The sequence below is a fragment of the Strix uralensis genome, chromosome 3 (assembly GCF_047716275.1).
Source record: "Strix uralensis isolate ZFMK-TIS-50842 chromosome 3, bStrUra1, whole genome shotgun sequence".
In the NCBI taxonomy this organism is placed as follows: Eukaryota; Metazoa; Chordata; class Aves; order Strigiformes; family Strigidae; genus Strix; species Strix uralensis.
In genome coordinates this window covers 108,719,653-108,747,553 of record NC_133974.1, presented here as the reverse complement: position 1 = coordinate 108,747,553, position 27,901 = coordinate 108,719,653, and the positions used below count along the sequence as shown (strand labels likewise).

General features: G+C 39.8%; 1 protein-coding gene across 1 annotated transcript; it reads left to right on the top strand.

Annotated features, from left to right (window-relative positions):
- The first annotated feature begins 1,581 nt into the window (after positions 1-1,581).
- Positions 1,582-23,199, top strand: LBR (lamin B receptor). The gene is made up of 14 exons (XM_074863826.1): positions 1,582-1,747; positions 6,287-6,467; positions 7,961-8,149; positions 10,440-10,523; positions 11,125-11,302; positions 11,899-12,095; positions 12,802-12,856; positions 14,726-14,920; positions 16,184-16,287; positions 16,693-16,818; positions 16,915-17,083; positions 18,336-18,416; positions 18,519-18,641; positions 20,721-23,199. The coding sequence occupies exons 2-14, from the start codon at positions 6,303-6,305 to the stop codon at positions 20,879-20,881; spliced, it is 1,827 nt and encodes a 608-aa protein (XP_074719927.1). The 5' UTR covers positions 1,582-1,747; positions 6,287-6,302; the 3' UTR covers positions 20,882-23,199.
- The last annotated feature ends 4,702 nt before the right edge of the window (positions 23,200-27,901 follow it).

Below are 27,901 nucleotides of genomic sequence, written 5' to 3'. Positions count from 1 at the left end.
AACATTATAATTGTAAACTGTGCAGTAGTAATAAAGAAAAATCTTATCTGGAAGCAAAACCATTCATTATCTGAAGCCAGAAATGAAGCTTCAGTTGCATTCTTTTGCATAGTAAGTTATCAAATGTCTTTCAGATAAAAGCTGATTGCCTTAACACAACTAAAGTACAAATTTATTCTGACTGCATTTATTTACATCTATGCTTAAACATGACTCTGGTTTGACTGAGTAACTTTTAATCCCATTTAGACATCTCTTACTGCATCAGGTAGTGAAAAATATAATGAATGCATGAAGAAAATACAACCTGATCTATTTGGTATAAAAAAGGGGGGGGAGGGATACAAAGTAAAATTAAAAAAAGCATGTGGGAAAAAGTTCAAGGCCAAACTAGGCAGAATAAATAGTAAACTATATTTTTTTAAATAATTCACATATGAAGGCCCATTTCCTGCATTCATCTAGGTAAAAAGGTTGCCATACTCTTAATTCAAACATTACAGCTAGAAACTTTTTTTAAAAAAATTAAGTCACAAATCTGTGAGCAAATAAATAACAGTAAATCTCAGACAAGTTAAGCCCATGGTTACCATAGGCCCTATTTATGTGTGTTCAGTTTTGGCTGTGGTTTTGGGGTATTTTGTTGTTTTGTGCTGTTGTTGTTACCGGGTTTTTTTTAATCTGAGATTTTTGCTGTGTCTGTGCGGTATTGCCAGTCTTCTGTATTGGAAAACGGTGGTCATGTCCTTCAGGAATTTTCCTTGACTTGGGAAGCTTTATTAGTCTGGAATGTGACTTCTCAGCCTGTGTCAGAATTTAGAGTTTGGGAGGTCAATAAATATTGTACAAACACAAACAGGTCCGTATTTCATGCTTAAAGGACTTAGTATTTTTTAAGATCCAAACACTTGAAACAACTTGTTTTACATTAAAACTCACTGCACATGACGTTAACTTTTTCACAACCTGTTTTTCTTCTGCTTGCTGAAGTATTGCTTAGACTTCCTGATTTCAAAACCTGCCAGGAACTTGAATGGCCTTTCTGGAAAAGTTGCCTCAAAAGGACAGTGGTAACCACACACCGCTGCTTTTTTTGCCTTTTTATTTCTTCTTTTGGAGAGAGAGGGTGTTTTTACCACATTTCAGCCTCAGTGGGGACACGGCTACCAGGAGCACGGGCAATTGTTCCGACACAGTAGGAGCACTTGTGGTCTCGCCGCCTCAGGCGGCGCTTCAGGCGGCGACACCACGAGTGCTCCGTACACAAAACCCCCGTTTTTGTTTACCGCCCGGCGGTAGGGCCTAGATGGCGCAGCGGGCCTCAGGCGACCGCGGCTGCGGCCTTTCATCCCCACTCTCCCTCCCCGAGCGTCTCCTCCCCTCCGCGCTCGCCCCCGTTATCACCCCCCCGGTGGCCGTGAGGGGGGGCCGAGCTGTCCCGCTCATCCCCTCACCGGGGCGGGCAAGCGGCGGGCCTCGGGCGGCAGGCCCGCGCCATCGCGCGGCAGCCAATAGCGTGCGGCCACCCACGATTCAAACGGCGCGGCGCGGCCAATAGGCGCGGTTGGCGGGCGGGAAGAGGCGGGGCGAGGGGAGGGGGTGGAGGCGGACCGGTGCGCGGCCGTTACGCGGCCGTTACCGTCGCTCAGGGCGGTTGTTCCCTTCAGCGGAGAGCCCCGCGCTCGCACCCGGCTCCCGCTGCTCCGCGGAAGCGCCTCCTGCCCGGCCCGGTGGGGGCGGGCGCCAGGTAAGGGAATGGCGGCACCCGGGCAGGCGCGGGCCGGGACACACCCCCCTCCGCGGCCTGCCCGGGGGAGAGCGCTCCGGCCAATCGCCGCCGCCGCCTCTCTCCGCCCCCACGCGCGGGCGTCGGGCCGCGGCCCCGCTCCGGCCTGTCTCCCGGTGGGCGGGCGAGCGGCGCCTTTTTCCGCTGCCCGGGCCGTTTGTTTGTGCTCTGGGGGTGAGGCGGGGGGAGGGGTGTGGGGCTGGGCTCCCCGGCTTTGTTCGGGACGCCGCCGTCCCCCTCCGCAGCGGCCTTGGCGGTGCCGGGCCCAGCGCGGGGAGAGGCCGCGGCCACCCGGTGTGGCGGGGGCGCGCCCTGGGAGCGGCGCGGAGGGGCGGCCTGGTCCGGCGCCGCCCCTCCCTTCCCCCGCGGCCGAGGCTCCGCGCCAGGCCCGGACTGGGAGTGCGGGCGGGGCGGGGCCGCAGCTGGGGCCGGGCCGCGGCTGGGCCGAGGGCCGGGCCTCGCCCCTCCCCTTCCCCGGCACGTGGGTCCCTTCCTGTCAACACGGCGCCGCCGCGGCCCTGCGTGTGGAGCTGGGGTTCCGGAGGCTTTCCATCCGCTCTCAGTGCTTCTGGTGGAAAGCCTTTTTAAAGGGAGAAGCCTCGTTTCCCTGCCTGAGGATTGGCAGGGTTTTTGTTTACCTTTGTTCACCAGCGGTGAAGCTGATTCGGCAGTTTAGTCGAGCCAGGCTTGAACGGTGGTAAATACTGCGCCTGTTAGGGAGACAGAGAGCTAGAAATGTGGAATGAGTAACGGTGGTCCTGAAAGGGTCCTGGACAGCTCGGTCTCTTTGGTGAATTCGGTAGTAACTTTCAGTGTAGGAAGCTGTGTCTTGTTAGCCTTGACAGTTTTCTTTATTTTCCTACATTTCTTCTTTTCTTGCATTCAACTGGTTCCCTCCTCTGACATACACAACATTACCTACCAGTGGTGAGATGTCAGAATTAGTGAGTAGAATCACTAGATGTGTATGAACTTTGCTCTCTGAAGAGGGAAACCTTTGGTTATTATTTTTTTAATTTATTTCTTCTTAAAACTGTACACCTAACTTCTGATGAAGTGGTATAATCTTCTGGTGACTACAAGCTATCAGTCTTTTTCTTCTTATTTTCTTGACAGGAGTGAAATATCTTTCCACATATCTAGTGAGAGGGTCATTAAGAAAGACCAGAAGTGGATGTATGGGGCAATATGTTTCTCTGCCATGTTTCTCTTTAATTGTTTTGTTCTTGATTGAGTCAGCAGTAACTTTTCTTCTTGACCAACTTTTAGGCTCCAGGGAGTTTTGTGTTAATTGTCTTGGCTTGGTATAGGGTGCAAAATCCCTTAGAGACTGTGTTCCTGAAGGAGAATCATCATGGTGCAGAAAACACAAATTTCATCTTGGGAGTAAGTGAATATACTTGCAGTCAGGTATCTGTGCAGTACAGGGTTCATTGCATGAAACAATTCTCATTTGAGGTTGCTTGGATATATATTACGAAGCCCTGTGAGTTAAAAAGATTGTATAAGACTACTGCGAACATTAGGCTGATGCCAGTTGATACCCTGAAAGTTACTGGGTGTGTGTAGGGACTTCCTATCTTTATTTGTCTTGATGTCAGTAATGGTTTTTGTTATCTGAACAGATGAAGGCTGTCTTTAAAAGGTGTAGCTTTTTGAAGTGGGGTACTTCGAATGAGGATTGCAAACCTCCCTCACAGGAGGCACAGCGGTGCAGAACAAGGTGGTAATTTTTGATAGGGTAAGAAGTAATATACACTTTTTTAGTGTTTAATATTTTATCTCATTATTAAGCTTTAATATTTAAAGAAAAAATGGAAAAATAAGTAGGTCTTTCCATTAATAAGATTGTTCATTACTTTTGAATCACAGGATAGTATTTCCATTTGCTTAAATTCATTTATTATTCTAGAATTTAATATCGTTGATATCTACCTCAGGCTGAATTATATAACATTGATTTAGCTTCAGGTCCTTCAACCACATTTTCCAACTTCTCAAAACTAACTTCAGCTCTTCTGAGAACAAAGTTGGAGGAGGGGAAGGTCTTTCTGTCTTTAAATCATCAGGTTACCTTTTCTTTGGGCTGTCTTAGTGTTTGTGTACAAAAATGCTGGGTTTTGAAGTTTGACAGAGATTTGCATTTTATTATCCCTATGAAGTTATATCTAAATTTTGAAGTGATGGTTATAAATCGTAAAAATCAGTTTACATGTCCTTAGTACAACTTTGTGAAAGGTTGTTTCCCTTTTTCAAAAAACTCCAAAGAGTCTGTTTTTCACAACTTTGTCCTAGGATGTGGCAGCTTTGTCCTGGTCAGGCTGAGTTTACAGATGATGCCTGAGGTGTTCCAGGTTGAGAGAAGAAGCAGTTGGCTGGAGCGTAGGAAGTACAACAGCAAAAAGGAAATTAAGTCCTAGATCAGGTTATGACACCTGGTGAAAGCTGTGACTGGACTTGGTGGAGGACCAGTGTTTAGACTATTTATGGAAGAGGCGGAAGAAGCTGGAGCTGTGCGAGAGACTGGGGAAAGAGCAGTAGTAGATGTGGATCTCCTAAAGAACTGTCTTCTGGGTGAGAAAACTGGACAAGGAGACAGAGATGGGGATTGAGATCAGATCTTGAGCCCAGAGGTGGTGAAGACGAACTGGAACTAGTTTGGTGAATGACAGAAAAGGCAGAAAACTCCCAAGAAATTAAAGGGGGAGTAAGGAGAGAATGGAGAAGAATTTGAAATGAAAATATGGGAATAGTATTTCAAGGAGTCATAAGAAACAAGGCTATGAATTTGAGGGGGTTAAACTGACTGGGATAAAACAGAATCGGAGAAGTGGAAATTCTGACAGAATAAGAAAGTAACAAGAGACTGGGACAAGAAACACTAGGTAGAAGCCAGATGAACTGGAAGAGTGTGTGCCTACAAGCATAGACTAGAACTATGATGATTTTTCTAACTGGGAAGTATCAGTGAAACCAAATGATAAAACGTAATAGTTTTTTCACTCCTTCAATACAGTAAAGGAGACGGCCAGATGTTTCTGTTCTGAAGCAATTTGGAATATTAGCAGTAAAATCCACATGAGGGAATTTTGCTGAGTTTTTGGTTTCTTCTTTGATTTGGAGAATTACACAGGTGTAAAATCTTAACAGCAGCTTCAGGAAATGCCAGAATGAAAGTGGATTGAAAAGCCTCACTTAGCCCCATTTGCCAATGCGTTATGAAGGTCTGTGATTGCCTATTAACAATGTTTTTTGCCAAAGAATCTAACTTTTCACTGCAAGTTAGTTAATGTGTAATGAATGAGTATCGAGTTTCATATTTGTTTTCACCTCATTTTGTGTGGCTTCACAACTTATTTATAGCAAGCAAGTTAAAATGCTTTGAAAAAAAACCCACATTTGCTGGTTTGTTTCATGTCCCATTATGTCTTGTGTCGTCCCAGTCCGTCCCGTCCCCCCCCCCGTTGCTATATTCATCATACAGATGGGGATAGTACATAAGTTAGTATGTATTTTACCATAGACTTTTAAGATGCCCTCACTTTATATGCTGAGACCTGAGTCACAGAAGTTCAGGTTAAAAGTATCTTCTGCTATGGATACCTATTTTCAGAAGGCAATGCCATAATACAAGACACTTTTCAAAGGGTTACACAGGGCTTTACATTTAAAAGCATTACTTCCTTTAAGTTGCAGTTGTGGTTTTCCCAGCACCCTGGTATGGGTGGACCAAGGGTGGTAGCTATTTAAACCATGTTTTGCTACTACCAGGTAAAAACCTCATGGTGCAGTCAGGGGGATAGAATTTAGTTTTTCAGGATATTATGTGATTGCTCTGATGCTGTATGTTGTTTTCCTATAGGCTCCTGCAAAAGGCATTACATGCCGTGTGCTAAATAGGTGAAAAAGAGAAAATATTCAACTTGGAGAGGAGCTTACATTCTGGTGTTTCCTAACTTTAAAGTATTTGGCATAGTAATTTGAAGAAAGTATGTAATGTGGCTGTGTGTATTGAATAGAGTAGGGACATTTTTTTAGCATTTAGAAATGACCATTTCTGTAATTTTTGTAGAAACACAGGAAAAGAGGGTTAGAGGACACTTAGATACCATCTGATTTACTTTTTCCCCCTCTAGATAAGATCAACTGCATTATGTAATTTTGGTCAAATATATGCTTTGCCTGGTTTTGATGGTCTCTGGTGATGGAGATTGTATATCATGGTTGAATACTGGTCTAGATGTACTATTAAAACATTTGAACATTTTTTCATAACATCTAACTTCAGTCTTTGCTCTATTTGAAGACTATTTTGTCTGCTATTGATTTGGAAAACAGATCATTGCTTTTTTTCTTACCAGGCAGCTTTTTGCCTATTTAAGGTGAAGAGTTGTTTACTTTAAAGTTTCCCTGTTCCAGCCTAAATGATACGGAAAGAGAGTAGGCAAAAATTAGGCCTAATGTCTAGCTGTCATATGTATTGATGTATTTCTTTTCTAGGGATTCCTTTTGGAAAATGCCAAACCGGAGGTTTGCTGATGGCGAGGTGGTGATGGGCCGTTGGCCAGGAAGTGTCCTGTACTATGAAGTGCAGGTGACTAGTTATGATGATGTTTCTCATCTTTATACTGTTAAGTACAAAGATGGGACTGAACTTGCGTTGAAAGAAAGTGATATAAAGGTGAGTACACATTTATATAATTATCAGTATTTCTAATGGAAGATTATTGGTTTTGTGCTGTAGATAAAAATACAATTTATAGTTGGATAGTCGCTTCGCAAGTTTTCATTCTTCAAGGAATGGGTGCTAAATAATAGCTTTTTCCTATGTGACATCTGAAGTAGTTCAGAATGCTGACCCTGTCTTTAAAGAAGCGTGATTGTTTTCTTTATGTTGAAAAAAACAGTGATACATTTGGGGAAAAACAAGTCTGATTGTTCAGGAACTCCATTGCATGATTGTTCATGAAAAATTCATTTTAGGTAGCTTATAAAGCTAGTCATCAGAGGGTTGATACCAATTTGACCTTTTTTCCACCATTAAATAAGAAAATTTGAAAACAAATGCAAGCATGTAGTTAAGGATCACTGTAAATACAAATAGCACATTTTAAGCACATAGTTAAAACGTGAATAGCTTGTACTGTTTTAGGGCCCCAAAGGTTTCATAAGGTATTTTGCTCTATTTGTGACAATTAGGGACTTTTGAAAAAGGGTCAGGTCATATGTAAGGAGGAAGGCATGTGCTCATATACATATCTGTGTTATTTCATTGTGTGTTACTAATAAAGGCCTTTAAAACTCTACATAGAAGTTTCATTTAAGTTTAAAATATGATAATGCATGAGACAAAAAGCTTTGAATGTTTGCTGTAGTTGATTTTTAGGGTCTGTTCCGAAATGTGCATAAGTTCAAAGCTAACTTGTGTGTCTTTATGTGAACTGTAGTTTCAGTTTTTGGTGGCAGTGTACATGCCCTGTAATTGACCTTTTCTTTTGGGACAAAGTGTTTCTGCCTTGATCTAGACAAACGTTTTCACTTTCAGACTTCCTAACTTGTTTACTTTGTGCTTGCAGGTTAGCAAACTCAGGCTGAGAAAATACCTTTCATAGGCACAGATGCTTTATGAGAAAGAAAGCTGTGTTGTGGAAATTTGACATGGGAAAATAAGCATCATAGACTGCAGAAGAATAAAACTGAGTACTTTTGGGGAAAACTGTTTATAAATGAGATGTTTATCACATCTAATTTAATGATTTAGCTGACTTGGGGTTTTTTAATGTTGATCTGAGCTGTGTTGCCTTAAATAGATCATTGCATATTGATATGCCAAATGTATTGATAAAGCTAAGTAATTGAAATGATAATTAAAATTGAAAAGAATTGAAAGGATTCATTTATTTATGCAAAGGCTTAAGAGGGTAGTACACTTAAGAGCTTGCTGGTCACATTGATAGTTTACATCCATATCCAGGATTATTTGGGTATTACCAGCAAAATGAGTATGCTGTAGTTGCTCTTTCTTAACAGCCTTTGTACAGCATCAGTAAAGGAAATAAGAGAATTCTGTAGAACTATATGCCAGAGTCCTCATCACAAAAAACCCCAAGTTTCTAAAATTGTTCTTTGGAACATTTAAGATAAGATTTTGCTTCCCCTCTTTCTTTCTTTTAGTCACAATCATCATTCAAGCACAGGAAGAGTCAATCCTCTTCAAGTTCTCCCTCCAGAAGAAGTACTAGCAGATCTCGATCTAGATCTCCTGGTCGACCAGCAAAAGGCAGACGTCGTTCTTCTTCTCAAAGCAGAGAACATAAAGATGACAAAAAGAAAATCATTCAGGAAACCAACTTAGCTCTACTGGTATTAATTTGTTTGTTTGTTTGATCTTTGTGGGTTTGTTGGACTTTTTTTTTAAACAAATTTTTGCTATTTGCAAAATATTTTTTTTTATGCATACTCGGTTTATTATTGTAAAAGCTAGCTGTAGTTCATGTTCCCTGATGTCATGGTTTAACCCCAGCTGGCAACTGGCAACTAAGCACCACACAGCAATTTGCTCACTCTCCCCGCCCCGCAGTGGGATGAGGGAGAGAATCAGAAGGGTAAAAGAAAAGTCCTGGGTTGAGATAAAGACAGTTTAATAGGTAAAGCAAAATCTGCACGCCCAAGCAAAGCAAAGCAAGGAATTCACTCACCACTTCCCATGGGCAGGCAGGTGCTCAGCCATCCTCAGGAAAGCAGGGCTCCATCGTGCGTAACCGTTACTTGGGAAGACAGATGCCATCACTCCGAATGTCCCCCCCCTCCTGCTTCCCCCAGTTTTGTGCTGAGCGTGAGGCCATATGGTGTGGGACATCCCTGGGGTCAGTTGGGGTCGGCTGTTCTGGCTGTGTCCCCTCCCAGCTCCTTGTGCACCCCCAGCCCGCTCGCTAGCGGGGTGGGGTGAGAAGCAGAAAAGGCCTTGACTCTGTGTAAGCACTGCTCAGCAATAGCAAAAACATCCCTGAATTATCAACACTGGTTGCAGCACAAATCCAAAGCACAGCCCCATACTAGCTACTATGGAGAAAATTAACTCTATCCCAGCCAAAATCAGCACACCCGAACAACATAATTACCTGCAAAGGTGTATCTCAGAACTGCCTTTTTTTCTTTGAAAAATAGGCTTTCTAGCTTGCCAAGTTGTGAGGAAATTCTTGAAATGTAAACATGTTGACAAGTTCCATTTGAATTTGGTGGTACAGTGAAGTTCTCAGAATTCAAACAAATGCGAATTCCTGAATATTTTAATACTGAAGTCGTTGTTAGCCGGGTACTCCCGCTTGTGAAATGGGTCAAAGGAAGCTAGCCTACTTTTAAGATGTATTGATCAATACACAGCAGGTAGGTACTAGAATTTGAAATAAAATTAGTTCTGTCTTCATATACAGTTCATTAAAATAGTAGTGGAAAATGTGAAGCTTCAGTGGGAGAATTGCTGCAGAATTCAAGTGTGGAATAAGTATATATACACATATACATATGGCCTTGCTGATTGATAGTATTGCAGAATTGTTTTCATTATAAAAACTATCCTGTAAGGATTTGTAAGTTTATCAAATACCTGGTTTTTTAGCTGAAATTTATCATGTTTATTCTTGGCCTTTTTGTGAAGGTTATATTGAGTACTAAAAATGTTTCTGGTGTTCTGTAAGTGAAGCATAGTAGAGGTGATATTTCTCTATTAAGAGACAAACAGAATTTCTTGTGCTCTGAGATAGCTTCAAGTGATACTTGTCTGAGACACAGTCCCTTGACTTGGAAATACCTTCTGCTTATCTATTGAAAATAGATGGGTTTTAGTTAGGTTTCAGCTAAATTAAACCAGACCAATCCAAACTAAATAGATAGGTTAAGTTTACTAAATTGCTACTACTAAAAGCATTTTTTGGCACTGAAATTGCTGTGGTTTTTGTTTTGCTGTGTGACCTAGTGCATAGCCTGTGGACCATATGTTCATTTTAAGTAGTTTGTAGGCAGCAGCTACACTTTACTTTGGACAAAAAGGCTAAAATATCTTTGGTGTTTTTCTCCTGGCTTCTAAGTGAGGAGAAGGATTGATCTATTGGTTTTTGTATGACTGGAATGGTCTGGTCCTTTTCAACAAAGCTTAAGTTGAAATAAACCAAAACAAATGAGTTGTGTCTTCCCAGAGTTGTGTAAGCTAGACTCATTAAAAGAATTTTTGTAAGAGAATTTATTTCTTAGGTATTTAATGGAAAACCAAACTTTCAGTCCTGCAGATCGGTGTCATGTATAGGACACTGAAATTTCCTCTGCTTTCCTAATAGAATTACTAAATAGACATGTATTTTGTACTTGGCAGTTCCTAATGATGAGTTAAAAATAACTTGGAAGCTGTATTCTCTCTTAATTTCACTGTTAATTAAAAAAAGCGTAACCTTTTCCTTTTCTTAAATGGGTTTTCTTCCCTTATTTATGAGCTGATGCTTTGGATATTGAACCCACTTGTTTTCCTGTGGAGAAAACTGGAGCAGTTGCAGTTGAAAAAAACCTAGATAGTTAGTGTTCTTAGTTATTCATTATATACTTACACTTAATGCAGCTGTTATTTTCAGAAAGCTAAACCTAGGTTTTTTCTTTTAACCAGAAACCGAGTGAGAATAATACCAGAAGGTACAATGGTGAACCTGAAAGTACAGAAAAAAATGACACAGCCTGCGTGATCTTGGAGGTATGAACATTGTATTCACTCTTTAGTTTTATGTCACATTCTAACTTCGCTTTCTCAGAAATCCCTAGAAAAGGGCAATACAATAATCAGGGAGCAACAGAATGCACCATAAAACTGTTCAGCTAACTAAGTTCAGGGGAGAGTGAGATGAAGTTGTCAGAAGGGAAGAGTACTAGAGCTGCATAACATTCATTTTTCTTGTTTGTTTTTCCATCAAACCTTCACTGATTACTTGGGTTCATTCCCATGCTTTTACAGTGTGAATGTTTGGCCATAAAAAGTGATTATTTTTTTTTTTTAAGCCAAATCAATTCTTCGGTCCTGATTGTTAGCTAAGGCACAGAGTTATGGCAGGGAGGAGGGTGGGACTAGATGACCTGTACTAGAACTGCTGCTGATATGTAATCATGGCCTGAGTGATCACGAAACTCATTTTAGCAGTCTCTTCATATAAATACATAAACTTAAAGTACTGTATAGAAGTAGAATGCATTGTATATTCGTGTTTTATAGTGAATAATGTCCTAAATAAAAAATACTGGAGTAAAACAAGGTAAAAGCACTGGGATTTTTTTAGTAAATTCTTCTTACTCATTAACAGCAAAAGTTGAAACCAGACCTGGACATGGAGCGTGTGCTTGAACAGTACAGCTTGCGTCCCAGAAAAGAAGAAAAGAAAAAAGAAGAGATATATTCGGAGAAAAAGATTTTGGAGGCAATAAAAACAATTGAGAAAGCATCATCAAAACCAAAAGAGCTAGAGTTTGGTGGAAGAATTGGTATGCTTTCAAATTGTAATAGTTGAAAATGAGTACTTTTGTGGGTTTTACTTATTGATCATACTGTCATGTCAAGAACTGTTTTTCCAGTTTTTGGACGCTGGTTGCAGAATACAGAATCATATGACAGTGCTTCATGCAGTCTGCACTGGTATTGGTGGCAGTCAAAGAACCGTTATTAAACTTGGTTCTCTTTGTGAAATATAGTGAAGATCTTGAGCCTTCCTTTGCACAGTGAGATTTAAATATTTCCAAATTAAATTTAAGTAGTAACTAGCAAAGTTTTTACGTTTTCAAAACCTAGGTGCTTTGAACTCAACAGTAAAGTATTCTTTATACAGTGTTTTGAACAGTGTTAAAGGGATGCAGTGGGTGTGATCCTTCAGTTTGGTTCTATGACCTCGTATGGGAGTGAGAAGAATGTCTCTGTGTCCCATTATGTCACTGGGGGATTGCTGCTGTCTTGCTTCAGGAATAGATAGTGACAACCTCTTCTTTGTTACTGAAGTTAATATCAAGCTTTATTAGTGGGATTGAAACTAGGTTTTTTTATTTTCTATGTTTATCTTCTAATATGGCATGATGCCTGTTTACAGGGACCTTCATGCTGATATTTTTCCTGCCTGCTACTGTATTCTACTTGCTGTTGATGTGCAAACAGGATGACCCCAGTCTTCTGAACTTCCCTCCTCCTCTCCCAGCACTTGAAAGTCTTTGGGAGGCTAGGGTGTTTGGTGTTTTTCTTCTGTGGTTTTTCCTTCAAGCTCTGTTTTACTTGCTACCAATTGGAAAGGTAAGCTGTTCTGTAGCAATTGGGTCTTCATGGATAATTAATTTGTGCATTAGGCTGGAAGTTAGGGTAAGTTCTTAATGCAGTTAATTCGAAAGCAAATGAGTGTTTTCCATATTAAGCTGGAATATGGCTACTGCAGATTTCTGTAAGCTTAACATAATAGCACAGTTTGTTAAGAATTTAATGGCTGTGCATTTCACAGTCCTAAAGTAGAAAAGGCAGAAGACATTATACAGGAGTTCAAATCAAAGCATGGATAAAATTTGCTTGATAGAATTCTAGAAGAATTTCAGACATCTGACTTCTAAATCAACAAACTGTGATACTCAGTTTGTTCTTGATACCCAGTGTTTTGGAGTGTAATCTTCACTTTCTAGCCCTATGTATAATCAGGCAAATGCTCTGTTTCCCTCTTTGTGTGACTTGAGGAATACTGACAGATTCTGAAAGAACACTAATAAATAGATTGTTCAGTCCTGTTGTTCTATTGCTATACATGTTTACAGTGATTGGAGCTGTTCTGTTTTCTTGAGGCTGCTTAGGAAGAGATTGGGTTTTTTAATGTTTTTATTTGATATTTTTTCTTTTGATATCCAAAGTATACCTTGATGCAATGTCTTTGTGGCAGAGATGTGCCTGATTTCCCTCCCCTGCCAGTGCCCCCAGAAAGTACTTTGTTGAAACACCAGTATGTTATTCTTCCTAGGTTGTAGAAGGCTTGCCTCTTTCAAATGGAAGGAAACTGCAGTACCGGATAAATGGTAAGCAGTTGCTTATTCTCAAATTCGATACAGCTATCTGATTTGCAGTGCTCAGTACCATAAGATACAAATGTTGAAAGATAAACTCTGTGGTCAAACTAGGTATCTGTTGTAAATCTCCCATAAAATAGGATGAGCCTTTTCTTGGAAGAAGGTTAGTAATGAACAGGAGCTAACTGCCCCAAGAGCAAGACATTACCCTGTACAGTGCATCTGGTCTGCATCCAGTTGTGACTGGTGACTCCTGTCAAATTCCTTGCATAATTGCTAAACGGGCAGTTGCCTATCGGAAGTGTTGGTATTGCTTGTGTAATAAGGACTGTTGCTCCAGGGGAGATGTTCAGGAGTGATCTGAAGAGATCTTATCCCTTGTGTCTAGATCATCTTGAATGTCTCTGATTTACAGACTAGTAAGAAGTGTGTTGTAATTGATTTAAGATGTTCTTATTCTTGCCTGGCAAAGAACAGTTTTGAGTCCTTATTTAGATCTGATTTCACTTCCTATGAATAAGGCAAATTTCTCATCTAGGTTTAGAGCATGATTTAACATATTTCAGCAGTCCTACTTTTTCAGGCTTAAATAGAAAAGTGTACTTTGCCTTGCAGGTATTCCAGACTACCTCTTTGATTGCTTAGTCAGTTCAAGGACACTATCTGGTGATAGTGGAATCCCAATGTTATATTAAAAAACTTGAGTGGGGTTTTGTCATGGTCTGGTAAGATGCACCATGTTAAAGTGGGAATAGGGCTGTAAATCATAGAAGCAGAGTGAATTACATCCTGTGGAAGCGAGTCATATTAAGACTGCTTCATAACTTTTTTGGTTTTGGACTTCTGCCTTTAGTATGGGCATAGTCCTGCAATTTTTTTCTGTGTTCTGATGAAGGGAGGAAATAAGCTACATGATTTGGATGATTCAGAAAGGAAAAAAAAATTTTAAAAAAAGGGGAAAAAAAAAAAAAAAAGAAAGAAAGAAAAGAGAACCAGTCTTCTTGCTGCTTCAAAGGCTGATTCTCAAAGCAACTTTGAAAGCCTTCTTGAGGAAAGGAAGATGACCAGTGTCAGGACAAGAGGCAGTGGGCACAAACAGAAATGTAGGAGCTTGCATGTGAACATCAGGAAACAGTTTTTTATTCTAAGGGTAACTGAGCACATGTTGCCCAGAGAAGTTGTGGAGTCTCCATCCTTGGAGATACTCAAAAGCTCTGTGGATGGGGTCCTGGGCAACCAGCTGTAAGGTGGCCCTGCTTCAGCAGGGGCCTTGGGCTAGATGAGCTCCAGAGGTCCCTTCTAACCTCAACCGTTGTGACCCTCTGAAAGGGGTCATGGAAGGTACTTAGGTGAGAGCTGTATAGAACTGCCTGCTTGTATTTGGATATTATTCCATTCTATGTGATTTTATACACTCAAAATACAAAAGTTTTATGTTATTTCAGTACTTTAATTACTGCTATCTGTATCAAGGTATATGTGAATATAACTCGTAGAAGAAAATAAGGTTATCTGAGCTGTCCCACAGATAAGATTTTGTGACCTGCTATCATTATCCAGTAGTAGTGTCAGTGTCCATTTTTCCACTAAAATCTGAAACCGGATCCTATGTTGTTGTAAAAAATGGAGGAGTGCTCAGAGTGTTCCTGCCTCTTGTCGTTTTGATGAGGAGCACAGGAAATTTCAGGGCATAGATAGAATGTCTTGGATATATTGCTGTGCGCCAGAATGTTGACCTTCAAGACCGTGGGATGTGAAGACATTATTGGAATATAGACAAATCTTTGAAGAAGTGAAAACGCAGAAAGGCATTTCTGGGTAGGTTCTACTAGAATGCTTTTTATTTTGGCTAATATGTTTTTCTTTTACATCCTTTAGGGTTTTATGCTTTTATTTTGACTGCTGCAGCTGTTGGAACTTTATTATACTTTCAATTTGAACTTCATTATTTGTATGATCACTTCATGCAGTTTGCAGTGTCAGCTGCAGTTTTTTCTATGGGGTTGAGCATTTATCTGTATATTCGGTCCCTGAAGGCACCTGAGGAAGAGCTGGCACCAGGTGGAAATTCTGGTGAGTTATAAGTATTTTGGATGATTTTTTTCCAACTGTTTGCTACAGTTTCATTTTTATGAATTAAAGGCCAGGTTTAGAGCTGGTTATTATAATACTGTGACTTTTACTAGCAATTGTTTGTTCACACTCAGATACTCTAAAATGTTTAAAAATTTAGTTGGATTATCTTGAATAGCTTACACAAAAATATCTTGGCTGTTCTGGTCCTCTAGTGATGAGAGGACAGTTCCTTCCTTTCTGTTTTGAGCATTTGTTCAAGAGGCTTGTCTAGTTTGCTTCATAGTGCCCTTGCTGGTGGGCCTTTTCCTGAAACAGTATGGAAAGAAAAACTGAAAAATCTAGATGTTTTGGCAGTGGGAAGTCTGGTACAGAACTTTAAATTACAGTGTGTTTCTAAACTTTTGCTGTGCACTTTTAAATCTAGTTAGCTGAATTGAGTTTTCAAAACAAATTTTGATTCAGTCATGAGACTGCCTACCTAGAAAGTATCAATTACATGCATATGTTTTTGTAGGACAAAGAAGTCGATCAGCATTAAATATTAAACACGCTGCTTTAAAAAATTATCATAGGGTGATGAAGGAAGGGAGTTTATAGACAGAACATTTCATGTATTAAAATGAAGTATTCAAATATCCTCTGTTCCTTTGTCAGTGCAGCATGTATGTGTGTGAAGGGAAATAATAAATGATCATAAATTGTTTTTTCTTTGAAAAGTGCAGTTCTAGCCTCTGTAAGTGGCATAGTAGCATTCAGTAACTGTTCTGCAAAGTGCTTGCTATTGTTAACTTGATGCAGGATATCTTGTAGTCCATGTATTTCCTTCTTGTCCATCTCTTTTGGTGGAGAGGTAATTGTTACAGCTAAAGGAACTTTTGCTCCCAGAGAAGAGCAATGAAGTGGGAGGAAAAGTAGAATTAATTAATACCATAAGATCATGTTCATGGAAACTGTGATGTGAGCTTCAGGATCAGGCTGAAAATAAAGAAGGAACAAGTGTCAAGGAGAAATGAGCCTACAGTAACTTCTAAAGTGTGTAGTCCTCCTAATAAATAAAATATTTGGGCCTCTCAGAATATAAACCATGTGGGTTTTGCTTTATATTTGCATATACTGTCACATTTTTCTTGCCAATCTAAAGGATTTTTTTATTTATTATGAGAGAACTTTAGTAGAAAGTGGGAACTTCTTTATGGCGAGGAGTGTAGTGACAGATAAAAGGAAGAGTATTGCTAACAACAACTTATGTCTTATCTGCAGGCTATTTTATTTATGATTTTTTTACTGGACATGAATTAAACCCTCGTATTGGCAGTTTTGACCTCAAATACTTCTGTGAGTTGCGTCCAGGATTAATGGGCTGGGTGAGTCAGTTGTCTTAGTTATTTTATTTGCTTAAATATTACACAAATGGATTATTTTATATATATAAAAATTGGTATTAAGGATACAATATGTATTTATAAGCAGGAGAGAAGCGCTTACAGTTTCATGTTGCCAGATTTTTGATGACCATTTTTATTCACTTTTTAACTTCTACTTTCTAGCTTCTTTGCTTTGTGGGAAATGAAAACCCTTCTTGAATTATTCATTCAGAATACAGCTTCAGAAATGTAGTTAGTTGCAAACTTTGGCTTGTGACATAGGTGTTTGGGTTTTTTTACTTAAACATTGGTCAAAAACATCTGTATTAAAATGTTCTATAGTATGATAGAAAAGACCACTTTCTTTTACAAGGAAAACTTCTAATGAAATATTTTCTAAACTAGGTTGTTATAAACTTGGCAATGCTCTTGGCTGAGATGAAGATACACAATCAAAGTATGCCATCGCTGTCAATGATACTTGTGAACAGCTTTCAGCTTCTGTATGTGGTGGATGCTCTTTGGAATGAGGTAAATGACAGTCATATTAAACTGTTACCATCTCTAATTCCAATGTTAAATGAATGAAGCTTTGTAAATTCTAAATTCCTTCCTCCTTGTTTCTAGGAAGCTATTTTGACTACAATGGATATTACCCATGATGGATTTGGATTCATGCTAGCATTCGGAGATTTGGTGTGGGTTCCATTTGTCTACAGTCTGCAGGCCTTCTATTTAGTTGGTCATCCTACTGCAATTTCTTGGCCTGTTGCTGCTGCAATTACTATTCTGAACTGTAAGTTATAGTAAAAGTTACTGTTACTGGTAGTAACAATGCAGTGCTGATTTTTGTTTCCTTCAGTTGTGAGGTGAAGCTTTAGCTGAGATGCAGGGATTGTATTTTCTGTATTACCACAGCTGGTGGAAGTGTGTGTCTGGGTACTGTTTAATACAAAGAATATAAAAATTTTTCATTTTATTAAATGAAGGATAAATGAGGCTCTGGACACATAATTCTTCTGTTAAGAGGCATCTTTAAATGGATGCTGTCTGGAGTTGCAGAAGTGACTTAAAACATTTTGAATGAAGTGTAGCAGATGCTTTTTAAAGTCAGTCTGAGTGACAGACTTGTTTTTATAAGAAAGCATGGCCAACAATCGACTTACTGAACCTAGGGAAAAAGAGGTTTTGTTGTTTAATGATTTGCATCTCTTTCCCCGATGCCCGTAGTTACAAACTCACGTCAATGGAAAACATCTTTTTACTCGTCAAGTGCTTTGAAGAATGATCTTGCATCTTTAGGGGACCTTAAATTTGCACCAATATGGCCTTGTAGTTTGTCCCTTTTATCGAAGTAGTAAACGTAAGAGAAAAATTTTTTTGTAGAAACGACAAAGAGTTTAAACACTTGGAAAGAATATGCAGGTGTACAACTTAGTATGTGCAGTCCTGAGAAATGCAACATCTTTTTTTAATTTTCAGTTAATTTTTTTCTTTTTTTTAAATCTTTATTTAAAATATATTGTGATCATGTTTTTTCAGTTCAGCCTCAGAAAAAGCAAATTTAAGCTGCCTTGTGAAAATGATGGGGGAAATTAATTTCAAACTGAGATAATACTTCATTGTCTGGTTCTTTTAATATCGTGAACTTGCAAATAGTTCATCAGTTTATGGATAGGCACTGTAACAAAATACTGGGCTGCTAATAGAGCTATAATCTTACAAACCGCAGCACATCGCCTTATACGTGTTTCAAACTCAATGTTACATTAACAAACTATAAGTCAGATATAAATGTAATAGTCAGTGTGAAAATAAACCTCCAAAATTATAAAAGTTAGTCAGTAATGTGTAAGAGCATATAGAACGCAGGTTTCCAATAGCATTTCTGTCTTGTTAGAGCTCTGAGAACTGGAGAGTATCGGTTACCTCTCTGAGGAAAAGACTTTGAGGTAGTAAGAGTGGCAGAGAGCATGTGAGTGCTTTTGTTGAAGGAGAGGAAACTGGAAAATACTGAAAATGCAAAATAAATTAATATCTGTTTTCAGGTATTGGCTATTACATATTCCGTAGTGCAAATTCTCAGAAAAATAATTTCCGAAGGAATCCGGCAGATCCCAAATTGGCCTGTAAGTGCATTTTCTTATTTGTTCAATTGCTATACAATGTCTCTTTGTACTATTTAAATACACATTTCAATTGTTGTATTGACTACAATACTCTATTCACAGATCTGAAATTTATACCCACTGCAACTGGAAAAGGGCTTCTTGTCACGGGTTGGTGGGGTTTTGTTCGTCATCCTAATTATCTCGGTGACATCATCATGGCTCTCGCGTGGTCCCTACCATGTGGTAAGTTCCTGAAACTAAAGTGGATTTTATCAAAAATGCTTGTATATTTTGGCATCTGACTGGGTTTGAAATGCAAAGTGATAATTATTTGAGGTAGGTACTAAAACCTGTAATTAATTGAATGGCAACTTTCTGTGTTGTAAGCTTAATGCAACACTTGTTTTCTCTTACATCTTATCCTTTATAGCTCACTGTAGATTTGACTCTTCTTTCTGACACTTCATCATTCAGTAGCGATGGGGGTTGCTTGCTAATGAGTTGTTCCTTACATTTTTTTTGCTAGTGGCTGTGCTATGGTGTTTTCAAAGGGAGTTCCCAAAAACTGGGAGTTTGCTTGGAGACAAAGGCTACCACATACAGGGATGGACTTTAAGCAAAATACATTTAAAAAAAAAAAAAGTCATCAAATGCAAAGGAGTGGAATTGTATTTCAGTTTTTGTTAACAAATACTTCCCAGTTTTCATGAAATTTACACTTGGAAGAAATTAGGGAGCCTTTTGTCCAATGGGCTTTTGCAAGAGCTTAGGAAGAGCAGTGAGAGTTTCAGAAAATACATCTGATCATGGTAGTCCTGCCCCCTCTTATTCAAGTCTGAAAAATGGCTTTGGGCTCCTCCCTTGCCTGAAGGAGTTTCTCTTCTATAAAAGCTCAGAAATGAGCATGACAGATGTTATTCTGAGGCCGAACTGCTCTGCACCCCATGGCACAGTCTGGCTTTTGCAGACTGTGGGACACAGAGTTTTGACAAAGTGGGACTTTGTCACCAAGTGCTTAATGCCCTGACCAGGAGCATCAGCTGAGAGAGGATGCTGGAGTTCAGGTGCTCCTCCAGGGGTTAATTTTATTTTGAATTTGAATTGAAAGTAGACAATACTAGATTAGCATATACATTTTTGAACAGTATCCTGGAAGAGGCTTCCTGCCATGAAAATGTGGGACTCGAATCTTCTGTTGGCACTGTAATAGCTGTGTGTGGGGTGAGGATGGGTGGGAGTGGATCACAGAATCATAGAATGGTTTGGGTTGGAAGGGACCTTTAAATGTCATCCAGTGCAGCCCCCCTGCAGTGAGCAGGGACATCTTCAACTAGATCAGGTTGCTCAGAGCCCTGTATGACCACATCTCAGATGTTTCCAGGGAGGGGGCATCTACCACCTCTCTGGACAACCTGTTCCAGATTTCAGCACCCTTGTAAAAAATTTCTTCCTTATATCTAGTCTGAATCTACCCTCTTAGTTTATAACCATTAGCCTTTGTCCTGTTGCTACAGGCCCTATATGGTCTGTCCCCATCTTTCTTATAAGCTCCCTTAAAGTATTGAAAAGCTGCAATAAGGTGTCCCTGGAGCCTTCTCTTCTCCAGGCTGAACAACCCCAACTCTCTCAGCCTGTCCTCATAAGGGAGGTGTTCCATCTCTCTGATCATCTTTGTGGCCTCCTCTGGACCCGCTCCAACAGGTCCATGTCCTTCTTATGTTGGGGGCCCCAGAGCTGGACACAGCACTGCAGGTGGGGTCTCACAAGAGCGGAGTAGAGGGGGAGAATCCCCTCCCTCGACCTGCTGGTCACGCTTCTCTTGATGCAGCCCAGGATACAGTTGGCTTTCTGGGCTGTTGAGTGCATGATGCCGGCTCATAGTCAGTTTTTCATCCACAAGTCAAGCAGTGTGTTGAGCAAAGCTACAGTTACCATCTACAGCCAAAATAGAGAAGACCTTGTGGGGCTTGTGTGGGGCAACTTGTGCTGCAGAGGTTTAACTATTTTTCTGGTTTTGATAGCTAAAGAACTTAAAATTTTAAGTGCCAGCTTTGCATGCATTGAGAGTGAAGTTGGTAGATTTTGAGACTCTGAGTTTTAAAGATTATTGTTTGGTTTTTTGTTTGTCTCTTCCTATCTGCATGTAAACATATCACACAATTTTTGTACTATTCTATTGTGTATTTGATGCTTTACAATACAAGTGTAAGATGCTTCAGTCCATAACAAGGATATATCGGCAGTTTAGTGCATGTTGTTAATAGCTAACATTTCTAGATATTTTTGCTGTATCTAAAGTGACTTTCTCACTTTATTCTACAGGTTTTAATCACATTTTACCATATTTCTATGTGATATATTTCATCTGCTTGCTTGTTCATCGAGAAGCTCGTGATGAACATCATTGTAAGCAAAAATATGGCTTGGCATGGGAAAGGTATTGTCAGCGTGTACCATATCGCATATTTCCTTACATCTACTAAAGCACTCTAGATGCCTGATTTGCAAATTACTTCTAAAGTTAGTTTCTTTGCAAATAAAAATATACCTCTTACCTTTGCACTTGGTCTATTTGTTACTTAGGCTTTTAAAAAAAAAAAAAGTGACCAAACAATGGAGTGCATCAACAGGTATTTACAACTAATATTAAATATGTGAGTTATGTGAACTGACTGTCTGTGACTTCAATTTTTAAAAATTGTGAATTTTAAAAAGTCTTGGAGCCCTAATTAGAATCCTGAGTTTACATTTTTTTATTGCATTTAATTAAGCACTGTGATGTAAAGTATATTATTTTCTTAATACAGTAATTACAGAAATTCCATCCAGTTCATTTTTTGGTGTTACTTGTACCATCTAACTTCAGATGTCTGACTTAGTTGCCTGAATTGGAGGAGCAGCAGGGTCTTTTTGATCAGTGGAGCTGGAAGCAGAGGATTTGACCCACATAAGGGCCCCGTGGCACTGGCAGTGCCCTGCAGCCCTGGGCCCAGAGCTGGCACAGCTCAGCTGGGTGGTTGGCCCCCTCCTGGCTTTTCATTAATGGGATTTTTTTGGTCAGGGAGGCTCAGGCTGCCCATCCTGCCCTGCACCTGCAGGAGGGACAAAGGATCAGAAGGAGAAGTGAAGGGGCACAACTCCCATCCCGTCCCCACATTCTTGAGGCAGTTTTGGCACAGACCAAGGGGGACTCCGAGCTGCCACCTGGCCGTGCTCCTGACCCTAGAGAGAAGCCACGCTTCTAGCTCAGACTCCTGAAGGTAGATGATACAAACACTTGTTTCAGCTGTGAGCAGAGCTGTGGAATGAGTAGCGAACCTTAATCCTGCATCTGGCATTGAACATGGGGTAGCAAAAGGTGCAGTGTATGTGTATTTGACAGAAAAGAATAAAATGACCACAGTTGGCTTATTCTGATCTTTGTAAATTGTGTCTTAATGTACCATAGCGTTTGCCGAGTGTGTATGATAAAGCCTCCACGTTTTTGCTGTACAGTGTTTGGATTTGAAAATGCGATAGCTTTTTTAGAAACAGGAGAAATCAGTGACTAAATCAATTTCCAGTAATTTGTTTTTAAAATGTTCATTGAATAAGGTTTTTGTAAATTAATGTATTGATTCTTGAAACAATTGAAGTGTTCATTTAAATATTTGTATTGACAGATATGCTATGAAAATTTTGGAAATACTCCTCAATCCAAAGTGTGTTTTTTAATTTGGCATTGCTACCTCATATGTAGGTTTTGCCTTTTGTACTGTTGCAGATAGAGAAAACAGCTATTTTTTTGCTATTGCTATTTAAAACAACATTTTTTTACATGAGCCTGTGGTTAAACTCAACCACTTTCTAATATATTTTTGTATATATTTGTTTTTTTAACTAATGTATGTGTTCTAGTCAGTAGGTGTATTCTTTGTCTAACTGGCTGTAAATCAGATGCCCTTGCAGTATTTACTTCATGAGTAGAATAATTTTATATTTTACTGAAATAATCTTGCATTAATTAACTAGCTTTTATTCTGTCGTCACAACTGAGAGCTTTTCACATACTTCATACCTGAGGTTTATAGCACAAGTAGTCCAAAAAAGCTTATTAGAATCTTAAATACAGAACAGGTACCTCTATGCTTGCTGCAGGAAGGTTCCTAATAAATTGGAATGTTGCTATTATTCATCAATTATTTTCAGTTCTTTTAAAATGTTGATGTAATTGAAATCTAGCACATGATTTTTTAAATAAAAGAGCAGTCTATTTTGTACACGGGCATTTTTTAAAGATAACTGTACATTTGAAGTGTATATAATGTAGCTTGATTGTGACAGTCTCCTCTGAAAATCTGTATGTTGGTGTTGTAAGGAAAATGTTTTAAGACAAGTACTTTGATTCCTGAAAGAAAATAGCAGTGCCTGCATCGGTAACAACACTGGAGAGCACTTACCCTGTGAAGTGGCAGATTAAACTGGGATACTTTTTTCAGTGGTTGCTCGATGGATTAGTAGGAAATAGAGCAATCATTTTGCTGCACTCGTTTGCAGTTGATGTTTTAAAATCTGCTGAAGGGGGGGCAGTTTAACTCCGCAGCCTGTAAACTAGGAGATGCTACTGCCATCCCAGTTTTATCTGTTGCCACAGAAGGTTGTTAAAACATAATTCAGAGCCCTTGTCTTTCAGAAACGGATCTTGACCAATGATAACTTCAGTTTATTTACATGCCGAGTTTTATGTGAATTTGATTTTGAAGTAATAGTTTTTAATACAAACAAGCCTATAAACTAAAATAAAGCTTTTCCTTAAAATCAAGTAGTGCATTTATTTTTCTTTGGTGGTGTCTGAAAAAAATGACATTGATTTATCTTACTAAGTAAAGATGCAAGTTTGCTGAAGTTCCTTTTGTATCTGTGGTTGTGGGTTGAGTGTTTACAAGCTCATGTATGGTGCTTCTCTTAGACTGTCTGGGAATTTAAGGAAAGGAGGTCTCTCCGCTTAAAAGGAGATCTCCACCTCTCCTTTTTTTTCTGCTTCTCTTTGTGCAAAAGTTTACAGATCCGCCATCAGCCCGAGAGCCTATTTGTTCTTTGAAACAGCTCTCTCTGTGTCAGCTACTTTTGCTCATCTGCCTGGACTGCAGAAAATCAAAGCACTAACAAGTTTTTCATGGCAGGGGAAGGAAAAGCAGGCTCAAAAACCTCAGTGGGTAGTAACTTCAGTTGTTACTAAGTTAGGAAAAAGTGATTATCTTTACTGGAAATAGATGATGGTTTCAGAGAAATTAAATACTCATTAAACATGTCTGAGAATTGCCAGTGGCGGAGCTGGCACAGCCGGTGCCTGCCTCTGTGCCTCTGACTGTGTCCTTGCTCACGTGGTAGGTGACTGCTGTTAGAGGTGTGGGTAAGCCTGGAGGTGGTGGTACCCTGGGTCCTCAGGGAGTCCAGGGGAGTGGGCAAGGGTAATTACTGGTTGGTTCCTCCATTCAGTTAATTCAAAAATAAAATTAATTTTAACTGGCAAAAGACAGAATTAACACTTGTCTTACCTGTAATACGTTGTATTTTTTCCCCACAGCTTCTATTAGAGGTCAAAACCAAACAATTTCACGTAATGGTGGGATACAGCTGAAGGGGTACTGCACAGGAAATACATTTTGTGCTAGTGTGAACAAGATTCTGGTGGGAATATGATACAAGACTAAAGGAACAGTTATGCTAATTTTGCCTACAGAAAATTACTTACCACAGGTAATAAAAATGCTTAAATTACATTTACAGTAGCTCATTAAAACCTTATCGGAACCATACTTAACTCTCGTTGAGTGAAAGCTGTTTCAGGGAGTGGGTGTAAAACCTCTCCCATGTGTGGAGGGAAAGCATCTTGCACTGTCTGTATATAACCAAAAACTCCAACGCTGTTTTCTGGTGGGGCAGTTCCCTAAAATTAGAAGAAAATACTTTGATGGTGCTTTCACATTCTTAATATTTCAGTGAACCTAAGCGTTGAATTTTTTTTTGGTAGAAGTTTTTTTTAAAACATCAATTCTACCTTTTTGTATATAAAAATATAAGGAATAACAATGTTAGAGTACCATGAGAAAAGTATTTTATGTCCCATCACAGGAGTGGGGAAACCCAGAAAAGACTGAATCTGTATATATCAGGTATACCAAAGTGCCTTCATGCAGATAATAAATGTGAACAAACTTTGATTTGTCACCAGATCTGAACAGCTGAAACCAATGAGATGACAGGGGTAACCAAAACTGCTCCAGTAACATCTAACAAATTCTAGGTTTGGTGTACCTGTTGGGGAAGTTACTGCTGCACAAGGACACTGGAGCATGACGACACACAAGAATGATGACTCCAAAGCATGCGCATGCTCCCCCGAGGGTACCCAGAAGGTGTAATCGCTCATCTAAGGGGGCGAGGACTCCCTCAGGGATATCCAGAAGGAGTATTTGCTCACCAAGGGGAGGTGAGGGTACTCAGTCCCAGGAAGGTTCCTTGGGTGGTGTCCCAGACCCAAGGGGAAGGCTTCCCCTCACAGACCTGCTGCTCCCAGGAGAATGACTCAAAGGGCACTCTGATGGGGGCCCCATTTTATAGCCTGCTTGGATCTGAACTGTGGTTATATGTGGTCAGTGTTCCAGAAACTTCTCTCAACCGAGGTGTTTTGTTGACTTGTGGCCTTGTCTGTCAACCAGAGGACCCGCTACCTTTTCCTGCCATGGTGGGGGGGTGCGTACTGGTCTGTACCTGGCCAGGGTGCATACATGACAGCAACCATGGTGTGCTGCCAGAGGTGCAAAATAAAGGCACAGAAGAGCCAGTGGTGGCCATGTTAAAAGCCCTAGCCCCTGCCGGGGGGTGCTCCTGCCACACATTGCCCAAGTGCATTGGTACTCCAGCTTTTTTTTTTTTTTTTTTGTCTGTGGCTGTCATATTGACATCATGTCAACGTAGCATCCATCCTTCTCAGAAGACTATCCAGTGCTGCTGTAGCCAAATGTTTCAAATAATTTTGCTTTTGTATCCTGAGGTAGTTTATTCTCCCGCAGTCTGAATAGGGATAGGAAACGACCTGATCTCTTTGCAGTCACAGGTAGGTGGACTACAGCAAAACCCTTTTAGGTCTTTTACAGTGTTGCATATCAAATTACATATGCTTGGTGAAGCAGGTTATTTACTAGATGCTTGTTACTTCACAGTGTCGGCTCCATATGTTCACATTAATGAATAGCATGGCTTACTGTTGCAAGATGATATTTTTTTCAGTGTAACCGTTTACTTCTCTGCCTGCCCTCTGCGTAAAAGATTATGGGGGGGTAATGGTTCAGTGAGTCCACATGTTCTTCAGTTTCTTCCTTGGCTGAAGAAGGGAAAGCTGAACATGCAGCAGTAATGCCTTAACAGCTATTGGATCATAAAGCCCATCCTGGGGACCTGTGTGAAATGTAAATGGAGATGCTTTCCAATTGAAAATGGGGGATTTTGAGCCAGTAATATTTCCCTTGTGAAATATTTCTTGTGGAAGATGCATATGCCAAGAGAATTTCAGTCAGTCCACCCAACAGCCATGAGAAATGTCTTTGCAGATGTTTGGAGAAATATTTAACAGCGATGCCAAGGGTGAGAAACGTGACTGATAATATATTAATCAGTGGAAACATACTCCGACATATAAACCAAGATATATACACAGATATGCCTTGTTCACTCTACACATCCAAATATTAATGTGACCAGGTAGTCTCGAGGTCCCTGAGCCTCGAGCTGTGCACACAATGAGCTTGTCCACTCTTCCTAGGACAAGCTTCCCAGGGCTCTTCCTTACGGTGCTTGCATTCCCTGTTGGAGCTGTATATTGCTAGGTTTAGTCAGCCTGACTAAGGACCTTCTTGTTCCCGTATTTCAAGCTGCAGAAACTTAAATGTTAATCAACTGACCAGAAAGAGAATCCATCTAAAGCTTAAATCAGATGAAGTGAATTCCTCTGAAAACTACTGTAATACCTGGTAGATCCTTAGGAATATAAATGGAAATTAATGAGCAGAGAAAGGGGAAAAAAGGAAAAAAGTTGAACTCAAAGCCACATTAAAATTCAAGCCATTTGCTTTTGGCAACAGAGCTTTAAAAAAACCTGTACTGTAACTATTAATAGAAAAGTCTTTCTACTGGTAAGACAAATGATGCTCATGCAAAGTTGCTCAAACAGACTGATGATTCAAAGAACCAAAGCAGAATTATTTCATGCTCTTTTCTACTTGTGATTTTATAATCTTGTCAAGACTCCTCTGAAAGCAAACTGATACTGTAGGCAAAAGATAGACATCGGAATTGTATGACAGTTTCTGTATGTGTTTATGTCTGCTTATCACAGCCTTCAGAGGATGGAACTTTAGCCAGACTAAAAATTCTCAATTCCCACCAAAATAAATGGGAGCTGGAAGTCTTTAGCAACTAAGACGACTGCATCTGCAGAAGTGCAAATCTGAAAACGATCACTAGGGACACCGTACCTGAGCATATTCCTTGTATATTGTTTATACAAGGGTGATCTCTTCATCTTATTTAACAAGTGTTCAAATTCTTTCACAGCTAGTGAGTCTCTGCAGCTTGCACGGTGTCTTCTGTCTCCTGCTTTGGGGAAAAATCTTTTTGGCAGGAAAACACTTTCTTGACAGAATTTCAAGAAAATATGACAGGTTACTGAGTGATGTCTCTGAAATGAGCCAACAAGGAATGTCACTGGGTTTCACTGTGACCAAATCTCTTACGTGGCGCACACACACACATATATATGTGGAGAGAGAGAGAGAGAGAGAAAGTTCTTCTCTTAGATTAAACTGATATGACTGAAAAAATACAGAGGTTTGTATATGCTCATGGTTCTTTAGCCATGAAATCACAGGGGAAAAAAATGGTTTTAATTTTAATTTTTAAGAGCAAGCCAAGAATTACATATAGGAATTAGATTTTGAGGTGAAATAATACAAGATGACACTAAAGATATGGAAAGGTACTGATTAAAAGCAACAATATATTTTGAACTACCATTGATTTTTATTGTATTTGAAGACAAAAGACAAGTAACATGTCCTGCATTTCTGCAACTGAAAGCATTGCTTCTACATTTGGTTAGACCGTTATGAGAAAAAATCCTTAGAAATAAAATTAACTGCAATGTGCATTTCACAGTTGTATTCTTTTAAGTTTGCTGTAAGAAATAATAGCCCAGATTCAGCTTAATGTTTTGACTGGCTTTAATACTGAATAACATTTGTTGGCGGGATGAAGGCTGAGATTCCGTGGCAGAGGAGAATTGTCAAAACTTCCCCTCAGTCAGCTGCAACACATGCAGCATGGCCTGCAGAGGTAACCAAAGACTACTGCAGTAAGTCATAAGTATAAATAATTGTGTGTGTCCCCGCCCTCATTAAATTATAGGTAGATAATTTACAATTTACACAGGCTTAGCTATTTCTACCTAACAAATGCACTGGGGC

Excerpts from the sequence above, each read along its gene's own strand:
- LBR (XM_074863826.1), top strand. The coding sequence starts at position 6,303 with ATGCCAAACCGGAGGTTTGCTGATGGCGAGGTGGTGATGGGCCGTTGG. Across the intron at positions 12,096-12,801 it reads ACTTGCTACCAATTGGAAAG|GTTGTAGAAGGCTTGCCTCT; the intron begins GTAAGCTGTTCT and ends TATTCTTCCTAG. Across the intron at positions 18,642-20,720 it reads CGCGTGGTCCCTACCATGTG|GTTTTAATCACATTTTACCA; the intron begins GTAAGTTCCTGA and ends TTTATTCTACAG.